This window comes from Thunnus thynnus, chromosome 23, assembly GCF_963924715.1.
Source record: "Thunnus thynnus chromosome 23, fThuThy2.1, whole genome shotgun sequence".
Classification (NCBI taxonomy): Eukaryota; Metazoa; Chordata; class Actinopteri; order Scombriformes; family Scombridae; genus Thunnus; species Thunnus thynnus.
Window position 1 is genome coordinate 1,885,691 of NC_089539.1, and position 24,866 is coordinate 1,910,556.

The 24,866-nt window shown below is 38.4% G+C and overlaps 1 protein-coding gene across 3 annotated transcripts in view; it reads left to right on the forward strand.

The window, feature by feature from the left end:
• Nucleotides 1-24,866, forward strand: part of large1 (LARGE xylosyl- and glucuronyltransferase 1) — a 129,715-nt gene that overhangs the window by 45,386 nt on the left and 59,463 nt on the right. For all 3 annotated transcript variants that reach the window (XM_067581470.1, XM_067581471.1, XM_067581469.1), the window contains 2 exons: nucleotides 14,475-14,773; nucleotides 19,792-19,874. In XM_067581470.1, coding sequence (XP_067437571.1) covers nucleotides 14,475-14,773; nucleotides 19,792-19,874 — 382 coding nt within the window. The remainder of the gene's footprint in view (nucleotides 1-14,474; nucleotides 14,774-19,791; nucleotides 19,875-24,866) is intronic.

Consider the following 24,866-nt stretch of genomic DNA (forward strand, 5'->3'; position numbering starts at 1 on the left):
TCATGATCTTTTCCTCTGTTTTTGAAGGGTAATCATAATGCTGCAGCATACAAGGGAATTTTAGAGAACAGTATGTTTCCAACTTGCTGCAGCTGTTTGGGGAAAGTCTTTTCTTTCTCTTTAATGCTCTTGCAGCTGAATAGAAACAAATCCCTGCAGCCAAAATCTTGCAGGAAGCCTGAAACCAAAGGAGTGAAGGTGAATATAGCAGCAGAATAATGCGATACATATGAGTGGAATGTTTTAGTGTCCATTCACTTTTTCTGGGTGTCCACATAGGTGATGTGTCATGTGATTTACTTGAATTCTGCTACAAGATTAAGGAATTAAGATTAGTCACAGTTGGAGAATGCATAATAAGCATCCTCCCAGGTGTGTACAAGGTGTAGACACTCTCAACATGTTTAATTATGTGAGTTAAATAGTTTAGTAAAGTGCTGTATTTGCATTCCAAGGATGTTTTCACACCTGCCATGTTTAATTCAGATGAATAGAACTGAGTATTCACTCAGGTCAGTAAGAATGTTGTTATCAAACTGTAGTGCAGACAAACAAACTAATGATGTGAATCACAGTCAGAGGATTCAGTGTTGTTGATGATGTAACTGTGTGACAGTTGGATAAAAATGAGTTAGCAAGGGCAACCATGGAGAAATGAGGTTTTCATGTACTTAGATTTAACTTAATTTATGAATATTTATCTATTTGTTTGGAAAATACAAAAATAACACTCAAGGGTTTAAAATATTCAGTAGTGAGGCTTGCTTTTTAAGTTTCTTGGGTGCTTTTGTAGGGTCAATCAGTGCAGAATTAAAGTGAGAACTGAATACACGAAGCTACACATAGATTCTGGTATGGACGGTAGGAACATGTCAAGGTAATGCTGAATTGCCCTCTCAAGCAATTTAACTCCACATATTGTTAATGGTAAGATCTCTGCAGAGTTGCCAGGTTTGTTTGTTTTCTGCAAAAAGGGTCATTATGATAAAGAATAAAAGAGTGGGATATGTGAGATACCTGACCTGATGATCCGGCAACCCTCAACTTCAAGCTGTGTGACGCATTGTTGACTAGCTGCAGTCCGACAGCAGTAGTAGTGGAGTCTGTGATGAACAGTGGAGATTAAGCAATTAGTATTTATAGTTCAAACATTTCAAACGTCACAGAATTGAAAACTCCTTTACTCGACAAATTAACATCATGTGACATTATATTTAAGTTGAAGGTGTTTGGTGTTTAATTAAACAACTTTATTACTGTAATAAGAGACGGCTGTTCCTATCCGATCTCCTTCCTACAATCAGTGTTTGTTTCTTTTAACTATGACTATTTATATTATTATACTATTTATATATCCCTTACCTTACCAAAAAGTTTTAGTTAGAAAATATTTACCAGAGATGCTGCTCCAGATCACAAAACACTGGGTTTTGAATTGGGTTCATTCTTGACTTTGGAAACATTAGTTTGATAAAAAAAAAATTTAAAAAAATCTCAGTCAAACCACTCACTACATTTTTCTGGAGCAAGACATAAGTACAGAGGGTTCCATACTTGGGTCAAATGATGATAACTGAACCAACCAACCAACTCCATGACAACCGAGAAAACTCCACCCCCTGAGGAAGACGGGGAGCTGCAGTTTGAAGCAATAGTTAAAGCTAATGAGTTCAGTTGTTTTGATAGCGAAAAACATTTATTGTTAATGAGGTGAGATGACTTGTTTTATATTCCTGCTCCAATCATCATGGAGACATGGAGTAACAATTGACAGATAAATAAGTACATGACATCTGCTCGTCTTGTGCTTGTGGAAAAAAAAAAAAAAAACAGTCTGGTCTGAATCAAAAAAGCAGAATATTTGGTGGGGTGTTAGTAGGATGGCCGTTTCCTTAACACTTAAAAGGAGGACGCTTTGCAGGATTCAGTGAAGCCAGGATAAAAACTGAAAATAATCCCAAACCTGTAAGACATAATAAGACTCTAGTGTACTCATCATATAGTTGAATGTCTATTTGCACTCAAATTTGTAGTCTGTGCACTCAGATGTGAAACTGACACAAATTTGCACTTCAGCCTTGACACTGACCACATCCAGATGATTTCTCTCATTCCTCCATACTGAGGCCATCATTGATAAGACACATTCGTTATGAGCATGGCTACATGGCGTGGAGAAGATGTAGACACTGACCTTCCTCAGATTCACAAGTGGGACATCTGCTTTGGGAAACAGTTTCAGATACTGCTCCTCACTGTGGCAACCTTTCCATTTCTGAAGAGCTGAGAATAGCTTCTACCATGCTATATTCCTCATAGAGTCCATCCATATCAATGTCTTTCAGACGGCAGGCCTGGATTGCATCACTGTAGTCTTCATAAGGAGCACCAGTTGTGAGGCAAAACTTTGACACTTTGCTAGTAAAGCTGTTCTCAGATAATTCTGACCTTTCACTCGCATTTCTTGGCTCTTTCATAGGAGACAATAAAATCAGCCTCACATTTCTTTGCCAGATCAGGGGTTATCTGCTTGAGTTGTTCACAGCAAAGTGAAAGAATTGTCCTTTAGCCTTCTCTCAAGTTTCCCTTTCAGTTGAGACATTACCTTTAACACAGAGGTTATGCTAAATGATTTGGCCTCAGGTGCTCCAATACAGTCTGAGAATACCTTTAAAATGTGACTGGGGAAGAGAAATTGCATCTCAGATACTTCAATGCCATCCTCTTCAAAGCATTTCCACAAAATCTCAGAGCATTCCTCCTCACCAAGACCTTGTGACAATATGCTGCAGCAGCTTGCATTCCTCCGCTTCCACAATCTCACAGAATTCCTTTAACTATGTCGTTCTGCTAGCTGAGATGTTAAAATGGCTATAAACCTTAAGCACAACATCCAAGCTGCCTGCTTCATATCTTGCTGCATTGTGCAGAATATGGGCTGAAGAGTTTGTAGCAAGCATGTCCTTTTGAGCCAGTTTCAGCTTCTAATAATCACTGTTGTGTTTTCTGTAGTTAACACTGGCGTTGTCTGCTGCATATGCTAACATTTTTTTCACATCTAGACCAGAGATCTCCAATTTAGCCAGCAGCTGATATGTCATAGCTTCCAACGTTTCAATGCTATCACATAAAAAGTGAAAATATCTCAGTAAAATGGCAAAACACTTCATTGTATCTTTGTTTGATGCATCAGTTGCCACTGAACGATGCAGTTCATTTTCTTTTACATAATCCACATGTGTCTGGACAGAGTAGGGTGCAAGGATATTTTCGCACAAAGCTTTGGCTTTTAATTTTTCCACAGGTCAACCTTGATAAGTCATTGTAGATTTCTTGATCAACTTTTATTGCGCAGTCTACACTCCTGTATGACTGGTGATACTTGACTACATGCATTACAAAGTTCTGCAGCAGAGATTTTGTCATCTTGAGGTGATGAAGCTTCATGGAAAAATGATAAAAGTGAAGACGCACCTATGCCTTGATTATTACTTTTGTGCTTGTCTGTGCTAGTATGTCTGTTGATGGCACCTTTCCTTTAGCTGCTTATGTTCGCATCACAACAACACAATGTGCAGCCTGCTTTTTGTAATGAATCCATGCTCTTCAGACCACTCAGGATTAAAAGAAGTCTTTCGTTTTGGCGGTTCTTTATTATTTGTTAGACCACAAGTCTTAAGGGAATGTATACTAACAGATAGCCTATTTTCTATTTTTATAGATTTATAAAGTATAAAATAGGGATGATCGCAAAAGGAAGACAAATGAGCATACAGCTCAAGGCTGCACCAGTAGACAGACACAGTAATTCAAAACCAAACTGTCCAACCTAAAACTGGACGGATAGCCACTCTAGATGTAAGTCTATTTTGAGGTCCAAGAAATGTTGTAGCATCTCTGTGTGCTGCTTTTTTTGTAAGTGACAAATTTTTACTAGCGCATTTCTATTTGTGGTGAAAGTGGTATGAACCAATTGGTGTCATTTATTAGAACAGCCATTTTTTACTATCTGGCATTTAAAAAAATATATTAGTCTAACACCACAGTATTGCAGTAGTGTTTACCAAAGCAGAATACAAACTAGAGTAGGCTTTTCAGTTCAGCCCCTTCCCTTAAGCTATTAGATCTCCAAAAAACACAAAGCCCCTTGCTTTACCCTGAGACACATGCCAAAAAGCTGATTTTCATCTTCACCGTCAAATTTCATAAATGAATAAGCTGTGTTGTGAAAGCCAATTTTTTCTAGCTCAGGGCTAAATCCAAAATAAAGTCTCGCTTCAGTCTCTCAGATTAGAAAAAGGTTATCCATGCTTCCATCTCATCATGTCTGGATTATTATTAAGGATGTCACAGTGGGGCAGTTTTCACCCTTGTGTAAGTTCTCCCAGAACACCACCAAATACTAGTGTTGCCAACTTTTAAATGGCTTCCCTTGGGTTACAGTGAACAAATGCTTTGACACTGGGAATTTTGGCTTTACACTCAATTTTTAATACTGTGTGGTCTTTAGACATTGCCATGTCTCTTAATGACCACTTCGGGGCAAACAGTCTAACAAGGAATGCATTAGTGAATGAAGAAACCAGTGAATGAATAAATGAGTATTAGCTTGAGCTACAATATTCTTGTGCATCGTAGAAAACAGTTGGCCCCGGAAAACCATATTAGTGAATCCCATTTTCATCCAAGTTGGCAGTAATGGGGGTCTGGAAAATGCACAATTTATTTAAAAATTCTCAATGAAATGAGCAGACCCCCTGTTTTTCCCCAAAGCCCAATATGCAAATAATGTGTCATCCCCATTAATCCTATTGCCTGTTCATTACTTCATTACTTTGACCTTCCTGCCGAATTCATTTAAGTTCCCTTCGAGGAATCGTTGAACCTTGTGAGTCGAGCTTCCATAAATGGACAACAGTCTTTCATATTCATAAGAAAACAGATGCCCACTCTCTGGATCCCCTTTGAGGAGAACATTTTGTGTCGTAGCTCAGAAACGGAAATTAATATCCCTGTGTCTTCAGCTTGACTAAGGCCTTTACACAGACCACCCACAAGAGAACTATATCCTGAAACAATCGAACAAATGATGTATCTGAGAGGTTTGTATTGTTCCTGCAGCCACTTACTTGGCTCATTTACTCAGTAGTCTTCTCTCATACAGAATGCCCTGTGGGGAAAACACACCTCAACTCCTTGATGCCCCACAGGTAACCTTCATAAACCATGTCAACAAGCCAAGGATCCACATGGCTGTAATCTGATGCATGCCTGTGAACATTTTGCAGTTTGGTTGTTTGTTGTCAGTGTCATATGGGAATGAGAAACTCTGAAATTGTGAGACTTCAGCATAAGCCTGGAATTACCTTCTTGGTCATAAAAAGAACTAAGAAGATGCAGCTAAAATAGATTAAAGAAGATGGATTGGTTGGAAAATCACTCATCATGTCATGTGAATAGTATTTGGTGTAGGTGTGATGTAGGACATAAGGTAGTAACATTAACAACATAGTATTCACATGACTTTAAGTTTTCTTTCTTCTATTTCAGTCACTTTCTAATTCCATCTCTTGTCCCAGTTCTCCCATAATTTAATCACCATCTTTGAAGGTGCAGCATACTCTACAGCACTGTAAATTGAGTCATACAGAACATGACAGTTTCAGGTCTCTGTAACTTGATTTAGCTCTGCATCAACAGGCTCCGAGAAGATGTACGGCTCTCTGCTTCACTGTGAGGCTTTGCCCTCCAACAGAAGCATTGGCTGTGGAGCAGGGTGAGGGAAATGATACCCATTATTATGGAATGGTAGTTGGTATCCTTTATGCATCATCGCTGCCATAAACATTTGATAATTAAAAAAACATGAGAGGTGCTACACCTCAGCCGTAAAGGACTGTGTGGAGTACATCAAGCATCAGGCTTGCACGCAGGTACAATGAAGACTTTTACTGAGCAATTTTGACCATGATCATAGAAAATGTTTCAGAGATTTTCTTCACTTCCTGTTTGTGTTTTTATTGTCACCTACTGCTGAATTCATGTCATATAGGAGTTACTGTTAAAACCAGTTTCTACCTTGTAAACACAGCTCATGTAAACATCCAAGTTGTAATTATGACAGGGAAACTTTAACTTTCACATTTTTACATTTTTATATTTTTTTGCAATGAATGTAATTAATATAAAATCTGTTCCTTCCATTTCACTCCCTTTGATTACTATGTGTTCTTTAAAATTTAGCAAATTTTGGCCTTAGGGCTGCATTTTAAAATTCAACATGCTTCAGTATTACTGAGTGTCATTTAGTACCACTCAGGAAACCTAGTGGTGTTGATTCCTAATCAGTAAGAATCTATGGTTGTATCAGCACTGAAGAAAATAGAAAGTGAGATTAGCAGAGCATAAAAAGGGATTTGGTGCATACATAGGAAACTGCCATGTAATTAAAATAAAAGAATAATAATTGTTCAGGTAAATTTTATTAGAACTCAACTAAAAATGCAATACAAAGGGTAACATTTGTCCTGACAGTTCAAGAACAGTTTGTTCATTTGACCAATTTAGTGGTAGTTTAATTTTTATTTAGAAGGCAACAAACTCAAGATGGTGTTCAGAATTTTACATCTCTTCCTTCTAGCAGTTTTGAAAACACAACGGCTCTAAAGAGTTTGCTTAATGCTGCTGTTAATCGTTTATTCAATCTGTAGCCCGAAGGATATAATCTTAGCATGTAACAATAAATGAAAGATGTTTTATTGTAGTTACAGAACTTAATTGTAAAGATAACCACGGGGCTGCAATGTTGTTACAGTATTAATTGATGTATTAGTTGTAGTCTGAACTAAGATCCACTGCTGTAAGCATAGCAAAGCCAAATGGCGGTCTGAAGGTCACAGTCAGAAAGAAATAGAACGAGAGAGAGAAAGAGAAAGAGAAATGCAAATTAAGACACATTACAAACTTAGTTTTACCAAAGCCACTCAACACCACAACACCAGACAAAATAGCAGCAATGAAGCATTATTTTTTACATTTCTGTTTCCCACAGTTGCTTCATGTTTTTTTACTTTCCTGACTTCAGGCTATTCAATGATCCTCGTCATACAAGAAGCTACCTTTTTGCTGGATGAATGCACACTTGCAGATCCAAATGTTTCTCCTCTTCAACCAGTATTCAAAGTTCAACAGCAGTTTTGTGCGTCATTGCTTTTTAGACATATATGTGCAAAATGCATCAAAAAAACCTGGTATCAGATCCTATACAGTGGCATGCAGATCAGATGAATTAAGTCTTAATAAACACCATGCTAAATTTAAAAACTGCGGTGACGCAGTCCTGACGGTAATTTGTGACAGGCTCAGTAAATGTCCCTCTTGGTATCTTTACTGCTGATGATCATGATGATGTCATGACAGGTCTGTACTGCAGCCAGCTTCACTTCTGGCATGTTTTGGGGGCTTCGCCCTGGTCTTCAACAAGTGAAACATGTTGCTGATTTTCCCTCAATCCTTTTGTTTAGTTAAGGATCGTTGTCCTGCTGCATTGTTCAGACATCCTAAAGCTGAAAACCTAACCCTAACCTAACTTTAAATCCAGTGTGATAGAGTAGATCCAAAACAATGACACACTTTGACTGCACTGTATGATTTCTCAAGAACAAAAGATAATTGCTGCTGTAAATGTATTGAGATGGAGAATACTTGTCTCAGCAGGTCTTCGTAGACTAAATATGCTTACTCAGGAGGTGACTAGTCTTATTGACTGAAAGCTCCACCTCATAAGTTATTTACATTCTCCCCATGAATATTCAGGCTGTTGATGCCTAAAGCAAAACAAAACACTGCCTTCCTCCCAATAATTGGGGCATTTGTGTTTTTGTAAACTTTGTTATGCAACTGTGGAAAGCAGCAAATAAAATCTAATGCAAATTTACACCCCAGGACAGTGTTCAGAACTCATCAAAAAGTGAGCTTTCAAACTGGATATTGCAGTTTTGTATTATATATATAGAGAGAGAGAGAGATATTTTGGTGTGAATCAAGGTCATCTTGCATAACTCTGCAGGTTCTCACTATTTACATATTTACTCGTAGTACTCATTACTTTTGTCAATGTCTTGACAGTAGTGGAGAGTCCACTGTAATAAAGTCTTTTGCTTTTCAAACAGGGTACAATACAATATCTACCAACTGTTTGGAGCAATGTATTTGGAAAGCATAATAGTTTCTAGTTCCAAATAGTTTTTTTTTCTTTTTGAGGAAAGATTTTACCACTATGTTTTGATCCCTTCTTTGTTTTTATCAAGTATTGTACTAACATATGCACAACAATGCACATGTCTGCGTAATTTGATGCACGTTACTGCTAATTGCAGAGGGCAGTAATGCAAATGTGTAGTGCATTTAAGCCATGCAATTGACCGTTGGTGGTAATGCGCCTAGAAACAGAAAAGCACTAGCAAAGTGCAAGGAATAGGCAGAGAAGACTGCTAGCTAGGAAGGAAATGCATTCAACAGATTGAGAATGACCCTGTGAGAAAGGAAATAACAGACTGAAAGTAAGAACTCCCTGTTCTTTTATCAACAGGGGCATTCCTCAGGGTTCAATCCTAGGTCCTTTCATTTTCCAAATCCACAAGGGGTTGTATTAATAATTGTTGATTCCACCTTCACGCAGATGACATTATGTTACAGACACATGCTTAATACACTGCAAACAATTAGCAGTTCAATTGCCCAGTCAATCTAGTAGCAATACTGGGCTGTGAAAACATCAGTTTCTTGAAGTGCATGCAAAAGGTGATGCATTGAGATTCTAGTTGGTTGGGTGATGTTTTTTTTTTATTTTTTATAAAAATTAGACATAAGTGGACATAACAAGGTTTAAGTTTCATCAGTAAACCAGTGAGCTTTAAAGACTGGCTTAAACACAGCTAGGCCAAATACAATCATATTTGCAATTGTGATGAAAAACTTTCAATGCAACTGCAGTAAAATCTAATGTCAACTTACATGTATCAGATGTTAACGGTAACTATTACATGAGACATTTTCAGCACTGACCTAATGCAACGTAAATATGTGTGCCCCTCTGTTAACACCAAAAATATAACCACAAATCCACACATTGGACACAGTAGCAGTACAGTAAAGTAAAAAATGATTGATTGTATACATGATGTATTCTGTCATGATATAATACAGCATAAATGAATAATGTTGGTTGGGTTTTCAACCTGTTAGCAGCTGTCATACAGAACAGCATCCATCTAACCATCCAACAACATTCAAGGTCACTGACCCAGACAGTTCATCAGTTTTTATTACTGTGCTGTGGTGAGTCTCTGCATGATACCATCCAGATCATACCATCACTGTCAATGCCAAGATTAGGCAGCTGACACAATCCATCTGTCCCGACACACACATACATCCATGTTGGGGACACACGCACCATACTGTGCTTCAGAAAGGCTGCTATAAACACATGACAATAATCTTTGTTAAAGGGAAATTTCTTTTCTTTTTTCTTTTTTTTTTTTTGGAAACTTGGATATCATCTGAGTACACAGTGACATCACTAAAAAGAGGTCTGACAGGTCAAGAAACACAAGCAGCCAGACAATCAGACAGGTTGGAAACAAACGTCCAGGTTAGACAAACTTATTTGGAAGAGAAACAAAGATAAGGTTAAAATTACTACCTAAACTGTCCGTTTTAAACATCCGTCACAGTTGACAGACCCACTTCCTGCTTCAATTTAGTCCCATCTGTGACCTCAGCACCCTATACATTACTCCATGATACGGTCATATACTGTTTCCAATGCAAACAATATGTGATTAAATTACAGAACATCTTATTGCATACTGACGTCACATATGAGGCTAAATTGAACTCTGACTTAACATAGTTTATTTGAAGGTAAAACTGAAAGTGAATGCACCAAGATAATCTGAATAAACTGCTGGATTGTTTACAACCTGTCTGATTGTCTGACTGCTGTTTCTTACCCTGTTGGACTTGGTTGTAGTGCTGACTTGTTCCCAGAAACAACATTATTTTAATGAGTACAATGTTATTATTCCCGATAGAAATGATGGCGGAATGATGAAAAGTAGAAAAGTCTAATAGGGTTCTGGCATCAGATAAACCTTTTAAATACATTAATCTGTTGCTCAAACTGGATTTCCTGGATCCTATTTTATTTCTCACAAGAACCTTAAACAATGCACCTCCACCAACACAGCCTCTAGAGCTGTTCTCCACTCTTTTTTGAAATTCTGCTTGCCTTTGGGGGTGGATGGACAACATGCCATATGAACTTGAAACATTCCCATACAGTTGTGGTCAGAGTCTTCCTGGTTGATATTTTCCCCTTTCTTTGTCAGCTTTTGCAGTCTGTGTTTATAGTATATTTTTTTAATTTTGAGATTATTGGGTGGATTATATAATATTATTGGCAATCTCTAGCTCTACCTTCACTGAATATGCTGTTAAATGAAGATTCCACCCTTTGATCCTTTGTTAGATATGATTGATGAGTGCTCAATCAGTGCAATGTGGGTTATTTTGTAATGCAGCACTGTAATTCACTCTTCTGTTATACTGACATTCTTTTGACTTGCTAGATTTTTCATTTAATTGTGTGAATATGAAGCCTGACTCTAAAAGAGCATAAGTAGATGCTGAATATTCACTGGATTAAAAATGCTTAGAAAAGCTATTGAACAACACTCATTTTTAAAAAAAAAATACTGAGTCGCCTCTATTCATTTATTCTTTTCTGTATCAAATGATATTTTCTTTTTGCAGTGGTAATCTGTTAAGGGTTAACATTGGGTTAGTGTTTAGGTTAATAGGGAACATTATTACTTGATGCAATTCACTCTGTCCTCCTTATCCAAGCGATTAGACAAAATGGCGTCTGGCTGGTGTAGTTCTGTGGAGGTGTTTCAAGCCGTCTGCCAGGTGAACAGATGCCATCGCATGATGGATGTGTCGCCACCATCCAGCAGATATCAGAGAGCAGGAGGGGGAGTATGGAGCTTTACAGATGATGACAATTAAATCTGACATACATGAATGCACTGGGAGCATGGTATCCAAACAGTCATGAATCACTCAGCAACTGCTACAAGCCTGTCTGTCGGCTGGCTAAGAGGTCAGCTGATTATCCTAAGAGCTAAGAGAGGAGCTTTTTAATTATCATAAGAAGCACAGGCACTCTGTCTGTTTTGTGTACATTATTCAAGTACATTTATTCTAGTACTTAAGTCTAATCTCTCTCCTCCAGTATTTAACTTGAGTCGTATTGTGAAAGTTGATTATTTCAGATACTTTATAGAATCAGGTTTTTACATTTAAGAAGCAAATTCCATGCAGATTATGTAGTTAAAAGACATGCTGCCCAACTTTTACTTTGCCATACCATGCATTCTCATATAATACCCAGTGCTGCTATAATGGCTGGGTAAAAACATTAAGGAGGGGTGATTGGTCATTGTACTATGGCTCACATGGTAAATTCAGTATAATGTAGAGTACATTTCCACAACATTAATTCCATCAGTACAACATCAGTCATGTCAAACTTACCACTCTGCTGCTCTCACTTTCACTTCTTAACACAATACTGGTTCATTTACTAGTTACTTCACATTCCCTTCTTCTTTCAGTTTTTTGTTCCCAATGTAAAGCTGCTCAAAGCTCAAAACTCACTGTCTATGTTTCAAATGAAAAGCATACCAGGAAATAGAAGACTCATGCCCTTTGAGCTGCTGGAAGAATTTTAATGGAAACATTTGTACAGGAAGAGTTTCATTGAATGCAGCTCAACAATGATCCAAAACAGTGCAATGTAAAATTGGATTTAATTGGAATTAATTGGTGAAAGAGAACAGTATTTCTATTAGGAAAGAGAAACTTTGAGAGAGCAGCAGAGTGGTAAGTACGACACGACTGTTGCTGTACTGATGGAATTAGTGCTGTGGAAATGTACATTGTAATGAATTTATCTAGAAAACAAGTGTTGAGTTTGCATTAACAGCATAAAGCTGCAACAGCAAATTAGAATGAGTGCAGATAAGGACATGGTGGCCTCTGACTACGATATTGTAAAATATGCTCATAAAACAGGGGAAATTAGAAATAAAGACCTGTTTCCAATAAAGACTATTTTTCAAGTAAAAGCCTGCTTCTCTCTGCAGTAGGGGTAAATAAAGCACTCATGTATTATGATATATAATTATATGAAATTTATGGTAATAATAATATATAATTTATGGTGATCAAATGTTTGCGTTCTTTACTCCAGGCGACATATCCAATATACTTTGTAACCTGAATCCCTGACTGTAAAACTGTGGGTGTGAACTGCTATTAATACTAAGTAATTCCAATCAAAAAGGTCAGGAGTTAGCTTTTAGTAAAACTTTAAATGCAGGCCACTGTCAGTATGACTCTTGATGTTATTATTTATTATTTTATTACTTATTGATAGATTTGGATCCTTTTACCTCTGACATAAAGCACATCTGCAGGTGGAGTAGATGAAGCCCACACAACAATTAACATTCATCACATTTTATACAGTTTAAATTTACAACATGTGTAATCTGAGCATTAACATGGCGAGTGTAGATGTTAAGTTACAGTGCATTTTAATCAGCTAATGAATGAATGAATAATGAATTAGATTCTTGGGCTTTGCTGAGGCTTTTGTTTGCATGTAGATGATGAGCTTCATGACAAATACCTAAAAGCCAAATGAATTGGCTTGGCTGCATAAAAGACCAGGTGCATCTGCTGCCTTGAAAATGCCATATGCAATCTCTGAGCAGCACAAACAAATGGTCATTGAGTCTAGTAAAGTGGGATTAGGCCCAGCAAATCCACTCTGCAAATTAACTACAGCTTGGACGAAATGGAGTCCAGAAGGTGCTTTGGTTTTCTGCGAGAGGGCTTAACTGCCCTGCATGCTTGAAAGGCCCTGTGTATATACTGGCTGTCTTCATATCTTATGGCCTCAGGGGACAATAAATCTGAAGGAAAACAAAAATGTGCCACTAAATTAACACACTTCATTGGAGAACAAACCAACGAGAAGTTCTATAACGTTACTGCAACTAATGCAAGGCTGCATATAGAGGCCTTTAAACATAAATATTTGAGGAAAAATGTGCATATGTTGGAGTTCATTGGCTTTTTCTCTGGAGGCATGTTCAGTACATGGATGTTTATTTGACAGCATGTTTCAAAAAGGGACCAACATTCTCCCAGTTGGATGAAAACAACTGGTTGTTGACTGAGATGACAGATGGTATCATACTGGAAAGCCATCTATGTCCCAACACCGATCAATGCATGTCATTTGAGCTATAACGCCTCTGGTTCCTCACCATACTGTAATATGTTGAGTTCTCCAGAGCTGTCAGTTTCCTCCTCCCCAGTGATTTTCAGAATGTAAAACCCATTGTATTCTTTAATGATCTTCAACCAAGGCCTCTCACTCTCCTCTGGGAACTGAGATTTCTACAATGCACTGGAGAGAGAGAGAGAGAGAGAGAGAGAGAGAGCTTCATCTTCTCTCTTCCCTCTGTCTCTCTTCAGGACTCAAGGCTGCTTGTTCATATTTGAAGCAGTCAGAGAAGAGGAGAGGAAGTTGCTGCTGACTTGGAATAGATGCACAGAGCTCAGGCTGCCCTGCTAATTGTACCGACTGTACTGATGGAAAGATATCTGTGTACTCCCTATCTTAAGATGCATCAACACTTTGATCATAAATGTAAACCCATCTATTCTCTTAGATATTCTCATTGTGTTTCTCTATTAAAGGAAAATTCACCATAAATTACTTAAGAAGTTATGAAATGGCTGTTGGAGCTTGTGTTTGTGTTCTACTACTTTGGTCCATACATTGAATTTTTGTATAGCTATTCATAGTTCATGAACTATTCATGGACTTTTCATCCAGTATCACCATCAGGATGACATCTTTGGTTCAGAGTGAAATATCTTAACAGCCTTAAGATGCATTGCCGTGATATTTACTCCAGACATTCATGCTCCCTTCATTATGAAGAATAACTTTTCATCTAGCACCGAAATTTCAATGTGTCTAATACTTTGATTTATGACCACATAACTGGAAAAACTAGCATCCTCAGCTTTACTCTGTGCTTTGTGCTAATGAACAAATGTTAACATGCTAATACGCTAAACCAAGACTCAGAGTGCCAAAAGTAGCCCATCATTTTGAATTGAACCTCTAAATGCCACTATGTCGCCACCACTGGTGTCAGTTTCATGGTTTTATCGTCATTTCAATACATTGCACATGTAAAAGATACCGCTGCAATAAGATATGAAAACAAAAAAAAACAACACACATTAAATGCCACAAAGTATGGGTATTAAGGTTGTCACCTACTTTGAAATGACATTCATCTTTCTTGTCCTACCCCCCGCAGTGAAGCCCCTCCCCCTGTCTCCATTGGAAACCCAGTCATCCACGCCGGTGGGTGGAGCCGGCGAGCGCCAGGCATTAGAGCTGCGGGTGCGGGCGGTGGAGGAGGAGAACCGGGCACTGCGCCGGGAGCTCAGCCGGCCACCCAGGAGTCCATCAGCACGCCTTCCAAATGGCGGTCACCGTGGCAACCAAAGCCGAACTCATTCAGAGGAGGGCACTGGCGACAATGAAGGCCAGAAAGCTGCTGCAGTGGGAAACAGCTCAGACTGTGTGCAGCAGCCGGTGGTGGATAAGTGTGAGGTGAGACATGATCAGTGTATATTTGTCATGGCAACTTTAAAAATAAAACCTGTTTTGTTAAAACTACAAAATCTTCCATCAGTAACATACCACTCAAATCCATTTTTGTGTAGTAATGCAGTATGACATTGAAGGTTGTTTCCAGGAACCAGAGTGCCATTAGTACGTTGTGAGACCATATTATAGCTTGGCTTTATTCTCCTATTAGCCTAATCCTCCAGCAGTGATGCTGTTGGTTTGCTGTTGGGAAATGGCTCACTGTCAGAAGGCTGGATAATGTGAGAGCTGTAACAGAGCCCATGCTGTGATCCCCACTCTGATAGTACCCTCACTGCACCACAGCACATCACCTTTTAGCTCAGTGGGAGTTTGACTGGATGACAGGAATAGCCTATACTTACAGGTAGTCAGATATCTTGTTACAGATTCAGGATATTGGCTCAGTACTGTGAAATGGGCTTAGTACAGTACAGTGAACATATACATTAAAAGTGGGATTCTGATCATTTGGCTTTTGAGACTGAAACTGATATCAATATTTGAAAGTTTAAAAATCTGATATATCGGCTTTCATTTTTTATCTTTTCACATACAGTACTGTGCAAAAGTTTTAGGCACCCTAGATGTTTAGATTCTTATCAATAATGCAATACCATCAGGGAGGTGTCTGACATGACAATGACCCCAAGCATACAGCTAGAGTCATAAAGAACTATTTTCAGCAACAATAAGAATGATGAGTCCCGCAACAGATGGTATGGTATGACCCCCACAGAGCCCTGATCTCAACATCATGGAGTCAATCTGGGATTACATGAAGAAGCACCTGAGATGGCCTAAATAATAAATCCACAGAAGAACATTCTTTCTCCAGGATGGTTACAACAACCTACCTGCAAGTTATCATGAAAAACTGTGTTAAAGTGTACCAAGGAGAATTGCTGCTGTTTTAAAGGCAAAGCTGCTCACAGCAAATATTGATTTCATTTAGGTTTCTGCTGTTTACTCAACTTTGTAAGAAGTTAATTGATAAATTAAGACAATTTATAGCACTATTTTTGTAAGCATTCTCACTTTACTTTTAGCGCCTAAAACTTTTGCATAGTACTGTACATACATAAAAGTAAAAATCTATTTCTATAAGCATCCCTAAATTAACCACCGACCAACCACGTGGCTGCTGGAACTTATGGTCTGTATGATAAGGTGTGAGAGTGGCTTGCTTCTTGGTTATTGGTTCCTTAAATAAGAATAAGTAGAAATGGTTTGAGCAGTAATTACACACTTATAACCAGATAACTGATGGGGGGGGGGGGGCACTCAAATAAATCATAGATTGTAATCTGTTAAATTAAAAACGCAGATCTCCAGTCAGTACAGAACCTTACTTTAGTATCTCTGGGAACAACAACATCTTCAATGTTTGTGTATTTGACAAGAAGAAGAGTCAGTGAGTTACCTTGACAACGGTAAAAATGTATTATTGTACTGTGTGCTTTTGAATAAAAACTATATGACGATTTTAAACATACATGTTAACATTTAATGCACTGCACCAGAGTTAGCTTTAAAGCTAGCTTTCATCTGCAGTCCCTTACATAAAACATATAACAGCACATATAACAAACAGTACAAAGCAAAAAAACACACAGGGATGTAGACTCCTGACTACAGTCTGTGTTAGGAGAAAGACAGAGAAGAAGAGAATAACATACAAAAGTACACAGATTGGGTAAAGGGTTAGGGTTAGGGAATGCAAGTGCATATCAGACATTTACTAAAATATATGAAGATGCACCCTACATGTTGGCTGGAAGGAACAACTTCATAATAAACTGTTTATATCTCTCTATAGCTCAGACTAAGAATGCACCAAGAGGTTCAGAGTTTATGATCTCAGTCAGACATATACCTTGTGCTCTCTCGCTGGCAGGTGTGTGATTTGTGTGTAATGCTCTGAAAAAGGATATGCCCTCAGATGGTTGCTCATCACCACCTTCAACTTTCCTCCCACATCAGCCGTCACTCACGCACAGTTCTCTGCTACAGCCAAGCGCTGTTCAAAAGCCAACTGCAGGGAAAGCAGAGCTCCTTCAGGGTCGGACGAGGGAAAATCTAGAGAGGGCAGTCTGACTGTAGCACCCTTCCAGGAGTGCTTTAACATGACCCCTCCTCATTTGGAGGGTTAGCCTAGCTGCCCTGACCCCTGCAGGGAGATTACTCTGGAAGCTCTGAGAGGGGGAAAAAATGCACATGGAGTTTTGACATGTCAAGCTGGCATCGGGGAGAGATATTTGGAGCTAAAATTGGAGTCATAACCCAGGGCTGTGAGGGAAAAGTCCAACATAATGTAGTCAAATACTGTTAAAAATCAGCTAAAGGCACTGGATTCTTCTACAGCCACTACTCTCATTCAACTGCCATACATGGTGAAATGTTTTATTCAAAAGGGAGAGAGACAATCTTATCACCTACTTCAAAAGACCACATTACAATGGAGCTACACAATGAGCAGAAGACATGCTGGGGAAAACCACCAATTGACATAGAAGTAGACATGACAAGTTGAGGGAACAAAAAAATTCAATTACGGCATGTCATCAAAGAGTCCCAGAATTCATTAAAAGAAGTCAGTTTTTCTCACTGCCTAGGTCTTATTGACCATCAGTCCTGTTGGCTGTGAAAACATTTATTGTTGGGTGCAAAGTGACTCTGCATAACACATCATTACAGTGGATTGCGTGGGCAGCCAAACAAGGATTTATCACATTTTTTATGTACAAGGGGCTCTTTACTGATTTGACACGTCACAATCAGTTTACTAGTCATGAGAAGTATTAATCCTGCTGTGAAAACATTGGTATTATGTCTTCTGTTGCATGTTTCAATGCTTTTGAGCTCTATTGCACCATCAGGTAGGGCTGTGTGATATGACGATATATATCATGTGACGAGAGAAAAATGTCTATCGTTTCATATAATGCTCTATCATTGTGACGCAAATCACGGCAGTATTTTTTGTCATTTGGAGTTTGTCCATCTTTTGCACGGATTGCTGCTGCGCTGCACATGCGCGCAGGGTTCAGCCCCGCAGCGTTGAGAAAGAGCAGAGAAGCAGCAAGATGGCAACTATAAATAACAGCAAAACTCAGTAGAGACTGTCTTTATTTATTTTATTTACCAAATTTATGTGCATTCTTTTAATTTCAGCTCAGTGTAAGGGTCTCTGCTACAGCTGCAGGGTCGAGCGGAGGTGTGTGGGCGTGTTTGTGCTCCAGAACATAACCGCTGTGAAACAATCAGAAAAAAGTTTTATTGATCTGATTTACCAGCTTTTTCACTACCGGTGCTCCCTCTCTTCATTCACTCTCTAGTTCACTTGACCACAGCTGCTCTCTCTCTCTCTCTCTTCGTCTTGACTTTTTTAAAATGAGTCGGGTAACTGACAGAAAAGTCTAACTTAACTTCTAATCTTATCAAACGAAGAGAAATGTCCTTCCCTCGTCCTAGTAACGTCTCTGTCCTCCGTCATGGCAGAGTTTACAGCTCTGATCAGTCTGATCTCCATCACGCCTCTGAATCAGGAACGCCTGCATACTGTAGAAGCACACACGGAGGCGGCTTTATGCCAGCGGAGAGAGACGGAGGGGACGGTCCAACTATTTACACATTAAATTAAAATGTGCTATATCAGGATAGGTATCGTTATCAGGATATGAAATTACCTATATCGGGATATGAAATTTTGGTCATATTTCCCACCCCTGCCATCGTTATCTGAGCCTTGGCATGGAGTTTACAAGTTTATAACAAAAAGCCTGTGTTACAAACTGGAGGAAAAGAATTTGAAAGATGTGTAAAGGGAAGGTCTAATAAATGACACTATTGAGTTGCATTGTGGGTATTGTAGGATCCATTGTATTTGGTACCTAACCCATAAAAGTCAGGCTATCTCTGCCTCTTTTTTAATCTTTCTGAGCCCCCCAACTTTATATCAGTGCAACACTAAATCACAAACTGTTAATAAGATCATGCAGAGCTACTCTCTGCTTTGACCTATCCTGGAGTTATGCATGCACATACTGTAGGTTTCTAATACATTGGAAGATTGCAAGAGACATTGTAGATGTATTCACTTTTAGCTGATTGGTTTTCAATGGTGCTTGGGTTCAAACAGTCAGGAGACAATTCTCAATCAGCTGAAAAACTTCTGATTTAGCTAATCAGCATCCACAAATCTGCTGAGAAATCATAGAAAAAAGACGAGAGTTATCAGAGTTTTAAGTTTTCATCAGTATCAAAGTCATCCAGTGATAGTTGTCTTTTCATCCATGCTCACACCACAAACAGGAACTGCTAATAGCTCATTCAGCATACTCTTAATGGTGGCAGCTAAAAAAATGGGGCCGGGTTGTAGCCTACATGTAACTCACTGAATCCATGGCAACATTATTCTTTCTTTTTACAACATCCCCCAAAGCATTATAGGAACTGTAGTTCCAAAACAGAGAGCATGAATATCTCCCAAATCGAAGTAAGATAAGGAACAACACTGTTGTCTCAGTTTTGTCTGAGGGTGAAAACCCCTGGTTTAGATAATTAGGTTAAACACAAATCCACTGGACTCCACTGTAAATATGTGACTTCTGGTGCGACTACCCCCTTAGATGTTAGCATGGCACTAGTGAGTAAAATATTGTCATAAGAACAGTGAAAGAATATCCTAAGAGAATTTTTGTTTCTACAATTTTGTAATTAGTGGTAATTAACAATAAGCCAGGCAGAAACAGACCATAAGCAGTTTGTTTGATATTTTTATGATTGGTGAATTCTGCCCTTAATACTTTGATGTCATGAATGTTTGTATGAAACACTGTTCTCTTTGTGGTTTATTTCTGAAAATCAAATATTTTTTTCTTCACAGCTCTTAATACTTTTATCACCGTGCCACACTCTTCCTCGCTTCTTCTTTATTTTATATACCTGTTAATCCTTCACTCTTTTCATCTCCTCCACAGACCATCCACGTGGCCATTGTATGTGCAGGGTACAACGCCAGTCGAGACGTGGTGACACTGGTTAAATCAGTCCTTTTCCACAGGTACAGCAATGCTCTGTTTTTCTTCACACACACACTTGTTTGTCCTTCAAAAATTGTGTGGACCATGATCACTAACTGCATATGACCTAAGCCTAAATAAAGGTTGCAGATGTTCTGGCGTTCATACTAATGACATTCCAATTTTGGCAACAGTCTCATGTTAAACAACAGAAAGAGTTATATGACAGAAGTAGGTTGTGTCCTCTTTTAAGAGGAGTTTCATCTCCAGAGGGATGAATGCCAAGGTTTCCTCCACTCTCATCAGAATTAAAGAAACCATCAAGTGCAAAATGTCCAGTACTATACAAAACTATCCAATTATCAGTCTAGTTATATGTTGTCATTGGAACCTTCACCTGATGTAGAGGAGAAAACATGCACACTCCAAAGACTCTAAAGGTGTCAGGCTGACAGACGTCCTTGAAAGAAAGGCACTTCCTCATGCTTTCTCAAGACATTTAAAATGTTGACACTGGAATGAAGCAGAGTGTATACTTTGCAGAAATAAGTTTGCATTTCTTGAAACTAAACATTTGCTCACACATAATGTTAATATTAACCTTAAACTCAAGTCCTAATGCAAATTTATCCCCTCAAAGAAGTGCCGACTGGATACATGTCTTGGGTTGAAAGCTCTCACAAGGATGCAAGAAGAGTAAAACACACAGAACTAAATGTGAATTATAGCTAAAGAGCTAAACAGCCACACACACATGAACAGTATGCGTATATACTAGGGATGTGCAGAGAGCCCACTATTTGTATTTATATCTGTATTTGTTGAGGCAGCAAAATTATTTGTATTTGTATTCGAATTAAAGTGGAAAGAGACTTAAAAATCCTGTTTTTGCTTTTATTACATTTTTAATTTTGGAAAATTAAAGTCTTACAATAAGCATTTATGAATAAACTACCTTAAGAAAGAGGTCCCCAAACTGGGTCTCGAACTGGAGTCTCCCAGATCATAGACGACTGTGCTGACTACTGAGCTAAAACTTTACTCTTCACCTCATTGCAGACAGACCTCTAACTAACAAATATTTTTAAAAAATATTTGTATGAAACAAATATTTGTAAAAAACACACTATTTGTACTTTGCCAAATAATGTATTTGTATTCGGGTACACCCCTAGTGTATACACATATACAGTATGTGTCAGGGATATGTCAGTAACTCTAGAGTGGGTACAGTGCCAGTACAGATACAGGTTATGCTCAATCTATGATTTTCATAGAAAACTTTCTTCTAATAGTTTGGTAATTAGTCATCATGATGCACTGTTACATTTGGTAACATTTGTCATTTGTTCAAACACCTCAAAGTTTACATGTTAAGGATAGGTGACTTCTTGTGGCTGTGTATATAAGAAGACTCTCAGAAACAGACACAGAGGTGGTGTGACGTAGATGCTGTGTCTAGAAGTATTCACCCCCTTGGATGTTTTCATGTTTTGTTATTTCACAACATTGAATCAGAGTAGATTAAATGTGGCTTTTTTGACACTGATCAACAGAAAAGAGTATTTAATGTCAAAGAAAAAACAGATCTTTACAGTAATCTAAATTTATCACAAATATTTTTTATTAACAGGACAGCTAAATCATCAATGGTACAGCCAATTGGTTTCACAAGTCACATAATTAGTTAAATGGAAATCACATGTATGTAGTTGAAGGGTTTCAGTTGGTTGTAGTATGAATACATCTGCATCTGGAAGGTCCAAGTATTAATGAGTCAGTGTTGTGACAAAACCTATGAAAACCACAAAGACAAAGGAACACTCAAAGCAACTCAGTGAAACAGTGATTGAAAAGCACAAGTCAGGAGAGCATTACCAAGTTACCAAACATCCCTTGGAGTTCAGTTTAATCAGTTATGAAGAAATAGAAAGAGTGTGGCTCAGGGAGACTAGTGAGGGAAGACACCAAGAGACCTGTGACAACTCTGAAGGAGATACAAGCTTCTGAGGCTCAGACTTGAGAGACAACAGTTGTTCAGGTGCAAAGAGAAAGCCATTCTTTAAAAAAAAAACTAAATGACATCTCTGTTGCAGTTTGCCAGAAGGCACATTGCAACAAAAGCCTGTTTGGCTGCTTATCTTACATACTTAGACAAACAAGACAGAGGTTTGATTAATGCTTATTTGTTAGTATTTTCAATCAGTATGTTTCACTTTTGATGCTAGAAGAGAAAAGAGAGTTTGGCTGGGGTTTCTTGAGTGTAAACGTCCCCAAAAGGGATAAAGAGCAGAGTGTTAGCCTACACTCTGATATAGTAACATAGAGGACCAGCTTCAACATAGTGGGGAAACTCTAAAAAGTGGATGCTATTGTAAATGGGTTTTTTTCACATAAACTGCAGCTCCACAAAATAATGGCCTTGGAAATAAAGCTTGGATACTACTGCAAGTGGTAAGATAATAAGCTGGACATGCTAACGCTGCAGCCTGGGTTTGAGCTGATATACAGCTCAAACCCGAATACAAATACATTATTCGGCAAAGCACAAATAATGGGTTTTTTACAAATATTTGTTTCATACAAATATTTTTAAAAATATTTAGAGGTCTGTCTGCAATGAAGTAAAGAGTAAAGTTTTAGCTCAGTAGTCAGCACAGTCGTCTATGATCTGGGAGACTCCAGTTCGAGACCCACTCATAAGGTAGTTTATTCATAAACATTTATTGTAACACTTTAATTTTCCAAAATTAAAAATGTAATAAAAGCAAAAACAGGATTTTTAAGCCTCTTTCCACTTTTATTCAAATACAAATACAAATACAAATAATTTTGCTGCCTCAACAAATACAGATACAAATACAAATAGTGGGCTCAGTGCACATCCCTAGTTTATACCAATTCTTAGGCTCCTGCTCTTGTATTATTAGTTTTGGAAAAGTTAAAACAAAAATACACCACCCTCCAATTGCCTACAAATTAGTCCTCTTACTGCAGCCCCATGCTCACGACTTCAACATGTGGAGAAATCCACAGCTTGGTAGGCCTGCCGTGGATAGTTATGGATGCTAAGTCAATTGTTAGTTAGAAATCCTGTTAAATTATGTTGAGTAGATCTCCTGTTGGACCTGCAAGATAAATAAAACGAGCTTGCAATTGCGTAACTTGATGTATGAGCACTTATCTGTTAGTGTGCAACATTATTTGATGTTAGATGTGTGTGCCATTAGTCTTATGTAAACATGAATACTGAATGGTTTATTATGCGTCGGAGATGGAGAATTCATTAGTTATCAGTCAGGGTGCATCCAGCATCACAGCGTCCACAGTTAATAGCTCTACATCTTAATTAGCTCCAGAGTTGCAGGTGAATTAATCAGAAGTGCAATGATGATTTCAGATAGAAAGTTAGCTTTGACTCCTGCTGTGCAGACACATCTTTAGACATTGTCAATTATTTTCTTTTTTTATGACCAGAGACACTTAAGCAGCACAGTCCCTGTCTATTGTTTGTCTGAAGTAACATTAGTGTTCTTGTCAGGTTGAAGTTTCTCTCCCTTACAGCTCTGTGGGGGGTCATGAGAGTCTAAACACTGTTTTACTTATGTATAAATATTCTAATTTGAAATATTCTAAGTGTGACTGGGATCAAATGAGAATCAATTGGGCTGAGGCTTGTTGATAAATTAGTATATTAGCTTTGATCCCAAATGAAGAAATCTGCAAGAAAAATCACATCTTTTTTTTTCAGAGTTCTAAATCATTCCAATCAGGACACACAGATGTACACATACATCTGAGCTTACTTTACATCTTTTGAGGATGAACATCCATAAATCTGCTTTGAAATTGTATAAAGAGAATCCATTTGATTGTTGTCTGTACATCTATGGTTGCGGTGCAGAAGGCAGCTGTTGCAGCGTGGCTTTTCATGATGCATACTGGCTGAAATATTATGTTCCTGTTCCCTCACAAATGATCTCTGGCCAAGTATAGACACTAGTTTGCAGCAGCATGTTAACCAGACAGCAGCCAAAAGTTTCATTTTGGTTATTACAGATTTAACATCAGTTAGGCATAGGTGATAATCTACCAGTGAAAACAACCAGAAACCAGATTATTAATTAATTTCTACTTAAAGCTGGAGTGTGGGACTTTTGTCTCCCCCTTCTGGCAGTGAGAGTAAAGGGGGGGCGCTCAGCTGTGGTTGCCTGACACAGGCATGCAGCACGCTCTCATGTGCACCCCAAATGACAGGCGCACAGAGAGGGCCGGTAAAAACATAAAAGTTTTGATGTTCCACTGGCCCAAAAATGTCTTTTTTGACAGTCCACCAGCCCACTGGGACTTGTCCCAAACAGTATGCCCAATAGCTAGTACAACACTGGCCCTAACCTACTGTTGCGGCTGTAAAGCAGGGGATAAATTGTTTTGAGCGTCACCCAACCCTCATGAAATGACTCGTTTCACTATCAGAACTTGATCCATTTGGTCCAATAACATTTGGAACAGCCAGCGTGGGAATGTCATGCCCAACTTGACGGCGGCGATTGACTTAATCAGCATTGTGTGAACTCATTTGGCAAGAGCTTGAATGGAACAGAGATTCATTTATATGTAAAAGTTCTGCACTGCAGGTTTAATAAGACACAGAATGTCCCATCAACATGGTTCATATATGCCCAGAATACTGTGGCACCCACTAGTCAAAGACAGCAGGTTAGAACGCTGTTAAGGCATCTACAAATAGGAAGCAATGCTATATTAAAAATACCAGTCTTTATTATACATAAATATAGTTTTGTTAAATAAAACCACTTTAGGCACAAAACAGGAAGTTGGTTGGCAGCAACAGCCTACGTTAAGGGTCTCACAACATCCAAATTGGATTAAAGGGGCGAAACAACACAACCTAGTGCAGGAGGAGCTCACAATCTATACATTAGTCAGTGTGCTCAATAGTGCAGACAGGGTGCCGTCTTACAGGAATATATGACACTGTTCTTGTTCTCTCTCCATTCATATGCAGATAT